The sequence below is a fragment of the Labeo rohita genome, unplaced genomic scaffold (genome assembly GCF_022985175.1).
Source record: "Labeo rohita strain BAU-BD-2019 unplaced genomic scaffold, IGBB_LRoh.1.0 scaffold_30, whole genome shotgun sequence".
NCBI classification, from domain to species: Eukaryota; Metazoa; Chordata; class Actinopteri; order Cypriniformes; family Cyprinidae; genus Labeo; species Labeo rohita.
In genome coordinates this window covers 1,372,114-1,388,078 of record NW_026129217.1, presented here as the reverse complement: position 1 = coordinate 1,388,078, position 15,965 = coordinate 1,372,114, and the positions used below count along the sequence as shown (strand labels likewise).

At 35.0% G+C, this 15,965-nt stretch overlaps 1 protein-coding gene across 2 annotated transcripts; it reads right to left on the bottom strand.

Annotated features, from left to right (window-relative positions):
- Positions 1 to 4,728: 4,728 nt before the first annotated feature.
- LOC127160202 (sterile alpha motif domain-containing protein 9-like) lies at positions 4,729 to 15,426 on the bottom strand. 2 transcript variants are annotated; one of them, XM_051102856.1, is made up of 4 exons: positions 15,333 to 15,426; positions 10,201 to 10,260; positions 10,011 to 10,070; positions 4,729 to 9,877 (listed from the first exon to the last, which is right to left on the bottom strand). In XM_051102856.1, the coding sequence occupies exons 3-4, from the start codon at positions 10,032 to 10,034 to the stop codon at positions 6,875 to 6,877; spliced, it is 3,027 nt and encodes a 1,008-aa protein (XP_050958813.1). In that variant the 5' UTR covers positions 10,035 to 10,070; positions 10,201 to 10,260; positions 15,333 to 15,426; the 3' UTR covers positions 4,729 to 6,874. The 2 variants fall into 2 exon arrangements, with proteins under 2 accessions (XP_050958813.1, XP_050958814.1); XM_051102857.1 differs by having other exon boundaries at positions 4,729 to 9,867; positions 10,011 to 10,050.
- Positions 15,427 to 15,965: the final 539 nt, after the last annotated feature.

Here is a 15,965-nt window from a genome sequence, read left to right as displayed (position 1 = left end):
ATTAACATTAATTAAGTTGTCTTGAGAAAGTCAACTTACTGATCTAACGTTACTATTTAGGAATATTCTTCTTCTTCTTCTTCTGAGCCAAATTTCGGTATCTACCTCCTCCTTTTTCAAGCTAGAACCACCAAACTCGGTCCAGATCTTCAGACTGGTCTGACTCGGTGTGCTGTATCTTTTCAGACTGATCCGGCTTATGGTTTTCATAAACCAGACTATCAAAACCACCAAAAATCCCATAGACTTACATTGAGGGAATGTTCAAATGAGCAACACTCTTCAAACTCCAACTGACAAAATTCAAATCTAAACTCCCAGAATCCCTTGAGCCTCAATCAAGCTTCACTTCTATGTTCTGTTTCTAATCCATTTACACTCATTTAAGATTCACTCTAATATTTCTAATCTATCTAAATCATGCTAACAACATGCTAGTAACATGCTAATCATGTTAGAAACATGCTATCAACATGCTAGTAACTTGCTAATCATGCTAGCAGAATGGTAACCATGTTAGAAACATGCTAACAACATGCTAGTATCTTGGTAATCATGCTAACAACGTGCTAGTTACATGCTATTCATACTAGTAACATGCTAATCATACTAGCAACATGCCAATCATGTTAACAACATGCTAGTAACATGATAATCATGCGCGAAACATGCTATCAACATGCTAATCAGGCTAGAAATATGCTCGTAACTAGCTAATCATGCTAACAACATTCTAGTAATTTGATAATTATGCTAACAACATGCTAATCATGCTAACAACATTGTAATCAGCCTATAAAAATACAAGCAATAAGCTAATTATGCTAAAACATGTTAACAACCTGTTAAATCATGCTAGCTGCTTTCATACTATTACAACTGCTTCAAACTTTCAGGCTAGGCTTTCTCAAGACAACTTAAAGTTTGTTCTCAAACTTTACTCATCTAGTTAATTGTATTGTAATTTATTGATTGTGTTCTTCTAATGCACAGAGATATAATCACTCTGAATAAGTGCTAAAGTACATTAGCTTTCACAAATGTAATTAAGGAAATACATCTTTATTATCAAAATAATTAAAGTTGTATACAGCCTTAAAATTTTGTTGTACATTAGAATGTCCTGTTTGTTTATTTAGTTTCCTGAGCCAAAATAATGAGCACCATACATTTCACAATGATTTACAGAAGACACAATAAAATGCCATTGAGTGTAACAATAGGTTTTACTCTTTCATTTTATTAACATTATATTTCTAATATACTAATATAGTATACTGGAAAAAGCTCTAGGGGAAGTAAATGTATACATTAATGCTTACTAAACACATTTATTTATGTCTTCATCATACTTCACATGGACATTCTCAATGTTTTAAAACTGGTTGTGTTGTATCTAACTTTATAAATGCACAAGTGCTGCTTCTGTAAGTATCTACTAACATAATTGGTGAAAATTTAACTGCATGTTTAAAACTCACTCGAAACAAGCCAAACTAGGTAACTCCTTTGCCAACTCTTTATGTTGTGTCATAAATTAGAGCAAGCAGATTAAGTATTAGTCTTGGCAAGGATATTGGTAAAGCACATTTAATAAATAATGGCAATTCAAAATTCGAAGTTTTTTATAAAGGGAAAAAATAAATAATAATAAAAAAAGATGATTCAAAATGTGCTATTCAAAATTCATTTTGGGGACAGTTTTTGGGGATTTATGGTTTTACACAGTTGTGTTCACAAATACTGCATTACCGTTAAGTAATCATCTATACTGTTTAAAATTAAAAATAAATAACATTTTAATATCCATCATGGCACCAGCTCAATACACAATCTAAACATCTTCAACAGGTTATAAATGTTTCTGAGCTTGTATCACTAAAGAAGACATGCGGCTCTATTAAAACTACATAGGCTGCTTAGATGGTATAAATCATGTTTTAGTGCAAGTTTAAGAGCAACAAAAACTTTTTAATTTCCTAACATTAGAAAGAAATACAATAACATCAAAGCAATGAAACTGGATCAGTTTTGAAAACAATGTTTGATCTTCTGTTATTAACAGGTGGGAATGTCTGTAATCAACCACAACACACTATTAACCATATACTCTAGCAACACCCCAGACACTGAGGTTTAAACTAGTCTTAAAAAGTTAGTCAGATAATTTTTTCTTTAAGACTGGACATAACTTTTAAAGATCAGTTACAGAAAAATGTAGATTAGTCTAAGTTGAATACAAAAATAAGAATGATTACCCTTTGGTTAACTGCTAGTTGGTCAGACTAGTACTTAAGACATTGTCTTAACACAGAGGCTAAGTTTATGCAACTTGCCCCAGAATATCCCAGCAACCAACTAGCAACACTTTAGCAAACATCTAGAACATCTATCTGACCAAACTAGTTATGTTTTTTAAACAAGACCTTAAGAAAAGCCAGCATAAATTTGTCTTTCAAACTTTCAATTTAGCTATTACAGGTTTTCTGAAATGCATACACACAATTTAAATACACAGATGACTTATTTTTGCAGCTCAATTTCTATTACAGTATACAATGTAAATTACAGATACAGATGTATAATTCAACAATGGGCTTTTTCATTCATTTTACTACTGTAAACCCTGTTGAAAAAAGAAACCGCTAAAACCAACCTAAGCTGGTTGGCTGGTCTTAGCTGGTTTAAGCTGGAAGTAGCTGGTTTTAGCTGGATGTTCCAGCTGGTCTCCTAGGCTGGCAAGCTAAAGAAGTGGCCAAAACCTCTCTAAAACCAGCCTGCTGACCAGCTAAGACCAGCCTGGATGACCTAAGCTGGTTGGCTGGTTTTAGCTGTTTTATTTTCAGCAGGAAAGTAATCTTGCAGTAGATGAAAAGCACTAGAAAAGTTCAAATACCAAAGAATTGTACTGTATATGAACTTGGTATGCTCCACATTGCAGTTTCTTGGTGTCCTGACACTAGACTAGCTGTATCTCTAGGCAGTCATTTTTCAGTTCTTTGAAGGCATACAACATGTACTACAGTTTACTGTACACATAGAATGGTGAAATTTCCATCATCTGATGTACTGCTGCTGTACTGTAATTATGTGAATGTATAAACCCATGTAGATGATTCGTTCATTTCTCTCCTCTCTCCATTGTTAGGATACAGAGATTCTGATTGGTGTGTCATCAGTCTTGCTACCTAATGTTTAACTTACTCATTGTTCAACTTTGTGAGAAATGTGTCTTTGTTTTGAGAACTAAATTAATGGTTTGGGAAAATGGGCCAACTAAAATCAGTTACATTATGTTAACAATCGAGAAAACTGCAAAATGACTACATTCTTACCTAACTCTGCTATTAGTTTCCATGATCAGTATCTTCTTATTGATTTCATGTTTTCATTGTTTCGTCAGATGTCGGATATGAAAAAAACGTAAGGCCTATATCCATTATAAAAGTGAGCGAGTGGTCAGAGATTCGGATCACTAAACAATTACGATGAATCCGAGACATATCCGAACGGGATTAGATTTCTCAGAGGACTTCATTAGCCAAGAAGCAGTAATTATATGATTCACGAACAAATGTAAAAACAATTAGTGAACTGGGATGCGCTTTGTGTTTTTAACCAGTTCAAAAGAACCGGTTCATAAGAGTCATTTGGTAATGAAGCTGACTGGGCTCGCTGCGTGTGCGTACAATCATCGTGCACAGACAGTTTATTGAAAGACTTGTTTTTTTGCCATTATTTGGTATTACGCTGTCATCACCGCGGCTGAAAGTAGCACATGAAACACTGCTTACATTTATATTTCATTTTGTGATAATTCTGGGGTACAGCTTTTTTTAGGGTGGCAGTTGCCACCTCGGTAGATCGGCCCCTGATGGTATGCTAAGGGTTAAAGCTGCTATGCTGTACAGGTGTGTACCAGCCCGCATTCAAGCACTGGTTTCGTCATTTTTCCATATCCCATAGCAATGTGCACGTTGCAGTTAAATACACAGATGCTCACGGGTATGGATTTTTGCGTGCATGGGCCATTTTGACTTTGGTTAAACTGTGTTGATTCAGTTGTAGCATATAGATTAATTTCTTTATTTCAGGATTATCAGTCGAAATTATTATACACTGACAAATAAAGTAAATTATAACTCAAAATTGAGATTTACTGGGACACAGCAGATTTTTACTGGGGCTAGTAAATGTGGTCTAGCAACGTCCATGACTCAGCAGCCTGCCTGGGAGTTTTGTGTGCCCTCATTACGCAGCGTGAGACTGCTTGCTCTGCGAAACAATATGGTCGGGACATCCAATTAATTTTAAATGAACCAGAAGAAAAAAAACTGATTCACTGAGGGTTTTTGAGTCACTCTGAGGCTTCCCAGAAATCCTGTGTGAGATTTTCTGGTAAGCTATATAAGTTACACTATTATTCAGAAGATTAGGGTCAGAAAAAGTTAGTTTAACTACATTACAACTAACGTAAACAAAAATATTTACTTTTTCTGAATAAGGTAAACTGTGTTGAGTGCATGACTTTGGACAAGTGTGACATAGGACAAGGAAATGCAAATACAAGGAATTTTGGTATTTAAATAGATCAATTTCAAATAGATCTAGATTATTTTGTTACTTACCAAACACTGGCTGTTTTTGTAAAATTGTTTTGAAACAATTCTAAAAAACAATTATATACCAGACCAGATTCATGAGGAGTGCAGGAGCTGGGAAAGGAAGTGATAAAAACCAAGTTTATTATACTTTGTCTTAACAGAAATATATTTTAAAAAGTGTGATAATCACAAGAGAGGGAATGGAAAATTACTGCTTCTTAACAGTGACTTGTGGCCTTAAAAGACCTTGAATGAAGACATATGGTTACACAACAATAACAATAATTATCAAGTGACAAATGTACAATGTAAGAAAAAAAAAAATGTAGAAAAATTACCAGTTCCTTTTCATTAACTTTACAGGCATTTCCTTAAACCCTAAATCAAAATACATGTAAACCCTTGTGTAAAATCAATATGGAAACTTCCTTCATATTAACATGGTACATTTGGGCCTTATTTTTACAGGCTTTTTTTTTTTTTTTTTTTTTTTTGAGTGCAAATAACAATAAAAGTCATTCAAATATAAAGAATATACAGTATAACAAATGTATAAATGTATATGAATATATAAATGTATGCACAATGCATTAAAATATTTGTGAAATGTATATAAAGGAAAAACTAGCCAGACTCTCAGAAACCTATCACATAACAAAAACCACACCATTGCTTTTATGAAATACACATCAGTCACAATCAGGCATTTCTGCTAAAGCGCAGCCCCAAAACATGCAACATTAATGATTCATGTGTTTGTTTATATTAAAGTGTGTAAAATATGTTAATGAGGAAAACTGAAATAAACTGGGCTTAAGGGCTTTGGCCCGTGCCTTAGGTCATCAGTCTGATCCATTAGATTGGGTATTTGATCCATTTGCCTTTATATATGTCAAGTGCAACTGGTCCATTCATTGAAAAACCGATAAAAAAGGTTACGCTTGAGTTAGATTTTTTGACTGACTGGCTTCTGAAAATTGGATCAACCTTCACATGCTTAACACTGATCAAATTGTTGTCAATTGTGCCAGAAACTTTGCAAAGCTTCTTACTCTCTTTCATTTTCTTCCATGTATTTTCATCGTCCCATTGAGTTAAGATGTTCTGCTCTGATCCGCTGTTAATTTCCCTATGACAAATCAGGCCATTGTAATCTTTGCCCTTCCCTAGGTAAAAATGGACAGCTGCTTTATTTCCATTAGACCAAGGTTTCAGCTCAGTTGAGTATGACTCCTTCATTTTTGACACCAACTCTTGTAAATTATGGTTATTTTTGGTGTTCTATAACAATAAAACTTTGATGTAATACAATGGCAGAATAGAAGTAACTCACAAAGGTCTTTGTAGGGCATGATGCACCCAGAATTAGGTTTGACTTTGGCAAGAATTACATTGGTGTAGATAAAGTTAACTGTGTCCATCAGTCTGGCCTCATTTGACTTCAGAATTAATGTATACATCTTGATGATCTCTTCAAGAGTTGAAGCAGAGTCTTCCTTATACAAATACTCAAGTAGGCCAGCATAGGAATCACCTTTGTTGCTCTCCAAAAATTGCCGCATCTGCTCAACATTAACCGTTTGGTTCACGTCCTTATTCTTGTCCAGCTCACATTTTTTTCCACAAAAGAGTTCAGTATATTGCTGAAAGTAACTGGAAACCTTGCACTTTGTCAGGTCATTTTGTTTGTCTTCACCAGCAGAAAGGGGAACTAAGTTGACAAATAAATTGTTGAAAAAATCTAAATGCTGTTTCATTGTTTCTTTTAGGTGAAGAAGAAAGTGTTCATGTCTCTGTAATACATCACAACAGTGCTTCAGTTCAGGGTTCTCTCTTGACAAATCCTTAATGGTAATTTTACCCAAGCAGTCTTGAGTAAGCCAATTGCTGTAAGTAAAACCTGACTTAAATGGTATTTTTTGCAGTATTTGCTATGACTGTAGATGCAGTTTGAAGTTCACCAAGATGGCCTGCAGTGTCGTAGGTATTGTAATCATTTTGTTTTTGTGCTTCAGTCACGGCCTCTTCTTTTGGAGTTTGTTGAGTTTTTTTGCAAGCTTCTGCTATATACTTAAACAATGTAAAAAACCTATCAAGACTATCTGGCTTGATGGGATCATTGGTGTCTTTTTTTCAAAAACAAGAAAAAGTACCTGTGATACTGTATCACATATGTCAGAGTCATCTCTTAAATGATCTTTGGCCTTCTTTACCCAAACCATGGCCTTTGTAAAATCCAGTTTTTTGATGCAATAGTACCTGGCAAGGAGCTAGAATATCGCTTCTTTTTCTCTGAGGCGCTTTTCTGCATTTAGTCGAACAGTTTCTTCCATCCCTGGAGTCTGCTTCTTTATATCTTGGATAAGAGTTGAAAAAGAGAAGTCTTCATGCTCGGCTGAATTTTTCCTCTTCCAGAACATGTCTTGAACATTCTGCATGAATTTTTGTTGTTGAGGGTTCTCATAAAATAAGTCAGTTGTGAGCAGAAGGTTAGCAATTTGTGCTTTTGTCACTTCGTGAGAAGCGAAAAGCTCTTCCAAACACTGTAGAGCTACTGTTGAGTGAATCACACTCATGCTTTCAGAGGTCACACTGGAAGAATCTGTGCATCTTTTCAAAAGAGAGGAGAACTTCTCAAATGCATCTTCAACATTACGCGATTCAGCTTTTGTTTGCACACCAAGAAACTTTTCACATGTAGAGACTGACAGCAATGCATTCTTGGAGTAGACATTCAAGAGGACAAGAACAGCAAAAAGTTGAGCATGCTTGTGTTGAAAGTTGAAGTCCTTCAAGGTATTTTTCACAACATCCTGAATATAGCTTAATGAAAAGCTTTTGGCAACCATGGACACATAAAATGTTTCAGTGTTTTTGTTGTTCTTCTTAAACTCCTCCAGCTTTTCCTCAAATAGTTTCTGTTCCTTCTCAGATAAAAAGCTTGGAATGAAAACTGCATCAACAGTTGCTTCAGTTGGTTCACAGGATTCAACTCTTTGGCAGTTGACAATAATGACTTGCGGAGATTTAGAAAAAACGCTCTGGTTCAAACATTCTTCCTCAATTTTATCTTGGAGTGTTTGTACATTGCGATTGTCTTGGAAGTGATCAGTCATGAGCAAAACAGGAAGTCGTGTAGGTTTCCCCTTTGCCTCATATGTTAGTAGCTGCACTACCTGTTTAGCTGCAGTAGTAAGATCATCTGTTGTGTCTTTCAGCACTGCACAGCGGAATTCCTCCTTGAGTGTCCACAGAACATGCATGGCTAATGTAGTGCCACCCCAGCCTGGAGGATGGAAGATGTTGAAACACACACAAGCTCTCTTCTGATTCGACATATTTGGAATAATAGTGTTTACAATGTAGTCTAACTTGTCACGTTTGATGACTGACGGTAACCCAGATCCAGGCTGTTCTGAGTAGTAGAAGTTCCACCAACACACCTTCCCTCCCTTGTAAAAGTTCTCCTCAAATAGCTGTATGTCTTGATGTCCTTCTTCACATTGGTTCACACAAAGAATACTGAGCATATTTAAGGATTTCTCAGTTTTCTTTGGTAGCACAACCTTACTGCCACCACGAGAAGGCAGAAACCGTATTGATTTGCGAATCTCTGACCACAGACTAAGGATGGTGCCATTGATTTCAGCAAAACTTAGCTCATAAATGCACTTTGACATGTCAGTTTTATGTCGCTTCTTGATGAGATCATTCCAGTGGTTGTACGATGTTTCATTGTCAGTGATGCATAAGATTTGGCTTTGTCTCCTAAGCTCCTGTAGAAACATACTAAAGGTCTGAAGCAAAGGGTCGCTGGCTTTGCTCACCTGGCTTAATAGCAAGAATATGACAAGTAATTTCTTCTGAGGCCACACTTTTTTGCACAGCAAAGAAACTACATGACGCACAGAGGATCCTTTCTCAGTAAACCAATTATCAGCATCAGAGGGAGTTTCCCCTTCAATGTCTCCATTACAGAAAAACCAATCACTTGCGTTGTCTTCAACTGCACCTGTATCTTCATACTGAGCAGGTAAATGAACATTGAACATTTTATTCTGTTTGAGTAGCTTATTATTTAAGCCATTCTCAGCGGATTGTGGATCAAAATCAAGAACAGCCACTAGATTCAAACCAAGAAGGAAATCCAGGTTTTCCAGCTGATCAGGATGAGACTTGTTAGCCACCACAATGTAGGAAGTAAAATTTGGCATGTCCATAGAATCTGTCCCTCCTGTTATCATCTCACACAATGCAGAGCCATGTGCATGGATTTTGACAACAGAAAGATGCTTTTCTTCAGCATCCTCCCTCTGCTGGCACAACTCTCGCATTGTATCAATATAATTATTATACTCTTGTGAATTAGGTCCAATATGCTTGCTGCCGCTGCCGTCTCTTATAAATAAAGACTCGTCACCTTTTTTCTTTTTATCTTGTTCACTTTTGTTCACATCAATAGTGGTAAAATGTAAGTCTTTACAGACAATGGAGGACGGCTCAATGTCTACCTCAATGACATATTTTCCTGAGAATGTCATGTCAGCTTTGAGAACTTCAACAAATCGAGGGGGTTTAATACACATTTTTGCTATTTTAACATGATCTGGTTTTTGAACATTCTCTTCTCCTTCTGCTATTTGAACATTCTTTTTTCCTTTTAATTTGAAATGTTTTTCAATTGCGTCCTTCTGCCAATCAGCAAATGCATCATTTTTCGGGACTCTAACACCCAGAATTTGTCCATGTGGTTTGTCTTCCACTCCGAAATGTATGGTGCCATTTGTGCGACTATTCATACAAGCTGCTGCAAATCGAATTACTTCATAATTGTATTTCTCCTTCATGTACCCTTCTGATTTGGTGAAGGCTTTGAATTCATGGCATGGTTGTATGAGGTCTAAAGGACCAGTTTCAGTTACATCTAGAATGCTGTTTTCTGTGTACCTGTAAGTAGCATCATATCTATTGAAAGGGTAAGGCTTCAAGCTACAAGACTGAGCCACCATGTCATTCGGCTGTTGAGTCTGTTCTTTCAAATGGTCTATCTTCTGAATAATCAATTTTATTGTATTTTCTGGTATTTTCTGCATTAAAAAGTAAGCCTTCTTCAAGTGGAGAAGATCAGCTCCATTAATTCCCTCAGTGTGCAAAATGTCTGCATATTTTTCATCCTTTTCTATCTCGAGCATCCATTGTTTCACATCGTCGCGGTTCCAGTCACTGATGTCCTCTGGACGTTCAGATGAAAGAGCTGTCTTGCCTTTATTTTTCTAAAAAAAAAAAAAAAAAAATCAGCACCTGAAATTATGTTGTATTAATGCTTTTGATGCCTGGATCTTAATTATTTAATAGAGTGGTAAGATGATGCACATAAAAATTATTGGCCTTTTTGGTGCTACGTACCTTAGAATGTCTTGGGGTGTCCATAATGGAACCAGAGACTCTTCTGATTAGGAGCTTGTGCTAAGAAATTTAAACATGGCTTTAAAACAGTGTGTTGTATAACATAAATTATGATTTGATTTTAATTTTAAAAAAAGCTTATTATAATAATAATAAAAATAATAATTAAAATTAGTAATGACTGACTTACCGAAACGAGGAACAGAATTTATGTCTTGGGTTTATGGGTTTTGTAACATTTCAGTGCCACCTGAAATTTAATAAATGAAGGAAATAAAAAAATTGCAGAACTATTTTATAAAACAATTTCATTATTTCAATTAAACAAGGGAGAAAGAAGGCAGGTAATATACACACATAATACAATTTTTTATTGGTTTGGTACTATTTTCACAAGCAAGTGGTACATTTTCAAAACTAAGTACTAATCACACAACCAATTATCAAAAGTGCACTTTTGGCATATTTTCAATTGTTTTAGTACAAAACACATAATCATAAAATATCCTTTTCATGAAACAATGAATCTTTAATGAAACATGAATCTTGCATTGTTTGTTTTTGAATGAACTGATTGTTAAAAGTACTAAATTGAAAGAAGATCTTACTGTTGTGTTTTGGTGATGTAACTAAATGTTCTCAATACATATCAATGATTATGAGGAATAAACATATGTGCAACTACAATGAAATCATGAGATCAGGTTTTGAAAGACTAATTGTATTACAAGTGTGAATGAATGGATGAATGAATGAATGAGCGCATTTATATAGTACTTTCATTGTGTATTTCCATACACCCAAAGCACTTTACAATCATATGGGGGGATGATCATGAAAGTGTGATCAGTTTAAAGTTTTGTACTAAGAGTTTTGAAAATGTACACCTTACTAAAATAGTACCAAACCAATTTAAAAAACTGTAAGCACATACTGCAAATGAGAATTAAAAATTTGTCTAACATTTCAACTTAACCCTTTGTTTTAAGTGTTGTCTTGTTACAAGAAAAACCTAAATAAACCTCTACCCATGCATTATATTGCCTTGATGTCTAGTGGAAATATTAAGGGAGAGAAAGTTTTTCTGTAAATGTTACACTACTGTAAACATGTGACGAGCTAGTTGCTGTCACCTAAAATGTCCACACGAGGGCGATGTTGTTTTAGAGCGTTGCTGATTCGTGCAGAGAAGAATAAAAAAGGAACCCTGTGTCCCAGTGTGAATACTATCCACCCTATCTGCCCTAAATAGTATTGAAAATTACAACTATCACATAGAATCTACGATGGATAGTATGCACATTGGGATACAGGCGAAGTGTCTGTACACCTGAAGGTAGAACATGTGATTCGCACTCATAGCCTTGCTACCCTGAACTGATCTGACCTAGTCTGGTAGTGGAAGTTAACATAATGAGTTTAAAATAATTACATGTAATCTTTGTACTGTGAATAGGGCTGGGAATCGATTCCAAAAAGAATCAATTCCGAGGCGTCGATTCCAAAGTTTGGAATCGATCCCATCAAGGGGAATCAACTCTCCACTCTTAACCATTTTCAGTTCAAAGCTTATCTATGGGCGCCTCTCAAACGAAAGGCTGCATATCTGGGCTGTTGTCATCAAACGTCGCTGAACATTAATTCACGAAAATAAACGGTATTCAGCAGGTCTGATATTGAGGATGCAGCCTTGCTCGCAAATAGTGATTAGAAACCTGATTTGTTTCCACGAAAAGGTTCTTTCAGATCGTTTTAACGAATCAGTTCAAAAGCGATTCAAAAGTTATTTCGCGGTGAAACGGCCTTATATTGTCCACAGTTTTAAGCGCTGCACGATAGAATAGATCATGACGTGATCGAGGGTCTGGATTCTATTTCCATCTTAAATAAAATGCTATTTTTAACCTTTCTATCAGTGAGGAATCGATTCTTGGAATCGAATCTCATCGATTCCAGAACCAGAAATCGGAATCAGACTCAATTCCAAAATTCTGAAAATAATTCTGAAAGAAAACGCCGAGAGCACAGATCAGTGGCCGAGAGCACAACTGATTTGACAGATAAACCACAAGCTCTTATATCAGTGTTGTTGTTCTGGTTATTTTGTTTCAGTGTACAGTTTGTTAATTTTGCACAAACCATACCATTGAAGCACACATCATTCAGCTGAAATGTGCCTTGTTCCATTCATGCAATAAATGCATGTCCACTGCTGCATTGTGGGCTATTCATGTGCAATGCAGACAAAATTACAATTCAAATACAGAAATGTATCATAATTAAACAAAAAATAAAGCTTCATATTATGATTAGGCTACTTTCTAAGACCTTTATATCCTACAGTCATGGCGAAATGTTTGCAGCGAATCACTGAACATTTGAAGCGTTTGAATTGATTCATTGAATTTCGAACGGTTTGAACTAAATCTTTGAAATGGTTGACTGCATCATAGAATTTTTTAACTGTATGCAGTGAATCATTGTGGTCAAACTGTTTAATGTAGTCATTGAGCTCTGTTTAAATTTGAAGACTGATGTGAATGGGTGAAAAAGAAAAAAACTGAAGATAATTCCTGTTTCTACTAAAAAGGACTATATCAGTATTACCTAATTAAGCTGTTTAAAGAATATTTCCAGAGTCAAAGAGGTACCTCTAGGTCCGTTGTTTATTTGATTGTGTTGCATTGACTTTTGAGTGTATGTACATACATTTTTTTATTTTATTTTGTGAATGGTTTCTTGTAAAATAAGTTTTAATTGTTTTTGTGCATATTAAGAAAGGAGGGCAAATTGAAATAATACCTCAATGCAAGTTAAACTGGTTTATTCTTGTGTATTATTGTCTTGGGTTCACCAGGTATATTATTTTCTAATCCACACTGTAAAAAACAACCTATAGAATCTACTCAATATAATGGGGTAAACTGATGTAACAATTTGCACTTCGTTTTTTTGGGTAGATTCTATCCTATATATTTGAGTAAAGAATACCTGAATTTAACAGCTATGACAAACTAAAAAAAAAGTAGATAAAGTCTACACAGCAAAAAGCCCAGTGTTAAATGAACTCTCCCGGGAGTTTATTTGAGTGTTAAAATGAACACTGAAGCAGTGTTAAAGTTAATGAGGTAATTAAGTGATTCATTGAGTGATGATTGACCATTATTAAAGACGCCTGATGTTAATAAACAGAATCACCAAAAGGAGAAAATCTAATTTTGTAAGTCGCCATTATAGTGGTGAGTGTTAGCATTGGTTTAGCTCTTTACCAGTAACTTCTTAATATTAGATTTTGTTTGGGTGTTGTAATTGAGTTATAACAGTCAGACAAACCAGAAGAAATTAGATTTTGTGGGTTTGAATATGTTTTGACAAAGTCATGAAGTAGCAATCAGAATAAGTGAGTTGTATTTTGTTTATGTTGGTTTAATCAGACAGGTGTTTCTGAAATTTATTTGACTGGAAAAAATATAAACGTTTTTTAGATTTAGACACACAGACATCAACAATCAGCATGAGAATCACAACAATGGTGACCAACAAAAACGTATGTTGTAGCCAATCAAAACTCATCCATATCTCCCATCATGCATTGTGGCATGAATAAATTATGAGCTGATGATTTCCATGATGTTTAGAGTTGATCTGTTTCTGAATATGCTGTTTGTCACCATTTTTGAGATTCATATGCTGATTCATGATGTCTGTGTGTGCCTAAAAGAACAGCTTTTGAAAGTTTTTTTTGATCGGAGGAGCTTGTAAGAAGTCCATTTAAAAATTCAGGCTTTATCATTTTTTTGCTGCTGTGAAACCACAAGGCAGTTGTAATAAATAAAGGATATAGAACTCTAAATGGTTTCAGTGGCTCAAATTAAGTTTATTTTAAAACAGAATTATCACCACTGCATGACTTTTGCTCTTTGGCTTGTCTGGCTAGTTTAACTAAACAGTTCAACAAAAGCTAATGTTAAAAAAGCTACAGGTCAAGAGCCCAACTAATGCTAACACTGACCACTATAATGGTGACGTAAACATTTTGGTGTCTTCAATAATTTTCAATCATCACTCAATGAATCACTTAATTACCTCATTAACTTTGACACTGCTTCAGTGTTAATTTTAACACTCAAACTCCCGTGAGAGTTCATTTAACACTGGGCTTTTTGCTGTGTAGACTTTATCTACTTTTTTTTAGTTTGTCATAGCTGTTAAATTCAGGTATTCTTTACTCAAATATATAGGATAGAATCTACCCAAAAAACGAAGTGCAAATTGTTACATCAGTTTACCCCATTATATCGAGTAGATTCTATAGGTTGTTTTTTACAGTGCATGAGAAGCCTATGTAGAACTGACTTTACAGTATTTTGGTTTTTTTTTTTTTTACTTATGAGTCATTTATAAGTTGGCACCCCAGAACCAGTCTGTCCGCTACAAACATACAGGTAAATAAGAATGAATTAGTTACAGGTTAGAAATTAGGAGCATTTCAAACCATTATGGTCAATTATCAAAATAAGTTTTGTAAAATCAGTATTGAAATGTTACTGCAGACCAGTGTTACTCATTGCGTGGCTTGTGAGCCTCCTGAGCCTTGCCAAACTTGAATTTGTGGCTGGCTTGGCAGTAAATAATATGATATGGTCATGCAGTCAACAGACATTTCCTTAAAACAAGCAGGGCTCTGGCCCTACATCCATGACACTGACTCACTGAGGCGTTGCCAGTTTTGGCAATCTTTGCAGAATGTAGAAAAAATAACTTACAGTCTTCCCAGCATTACGGTAATCCTGCTGTTTGGTCATTAAGGGAAATCATCTCGTCTCAGTTGCAAATTTGACTAGTAAATGATAAAGAATGATCCCCCCTTTTGTATTGCATTGCATATCGCATGTTTAGAAATGACAGATTAATAAGCAGACATTCAGTTTATGACTGGATTTAACTTTTGATACTTTGCAGTAAAAGTTGCTCTCCTGTTGACCTTGTCCTATAAGTGCGGCTCTCATGAAAAAAAATAGTAAATGACCACACTGATCGAACTAATAGTCAAGCCAAAGCAAGCAAACATAGCATAGTTTAATCAATAAATATTATGTAACATGTGCACTGTATGGTACATTTAAATGTGGCTTTGCAGTGTAGTAGATGTTATGTAACAAATGGTTAATTTACAGTATTTCAGAAACCTTTTTAAATCAGCCCTATTTCTTACCTTTTGCTATGCTGTAAAATGCATGTAATTCAGCATGTAATCTTTGATCAATAATGTTAAATGTTAAAAAGAATAAAAGCTAAAAGAGTTAAAGCTGTTATATTTACCCCTATGTCAAGTGTCCTTGATGTAAGAGTGAAGTAGGATATGAACTCAAAGTTTTGATTCTTCTAAGTTTTTCTTCTTATGGGTGGAGTGGATATGCGGAAATGAGAGAACTCAGGAAGGTTGCCAGATTTCAGTATTTTCAGTATCACACATTTGTCAGTACTCTAGGGTGTAGGTTAAAATTGTGGATTTATGTTCACAAACATTAGCAAGGCTGTCATTTTAACTCTTATCTATTGTAAATGGTGAATATACCAAGAATTCTCACGCTTTTCTGTAAGAAGACAATAAAATGAAGTAAAGCAAGATATGATATGAACAGGATGTGTGTCTGTTTTTTTTTTTAAATTCTAACACAGCTGTGTGTATAGTTTTAATAGTTTTGTCTACAGATATAGCTAATCAGTAAATGAGTTCTAAAGGAAGAGACTATATACATATATATATATATATATATATTATAAAGGCAAAGAATATGACAAAGGCTTTTGCACTTCCTGAATTCAGAGAGATTATCATTTGTTTTCTGCTGTTACCCCAGAGGCCAAAATAAATTATAAGGATCAAGTTAGAGAAAATAAGTATTTAGTAAAACAGCAAATTTCACAAACAGATCTTTGTTACTTATTTTA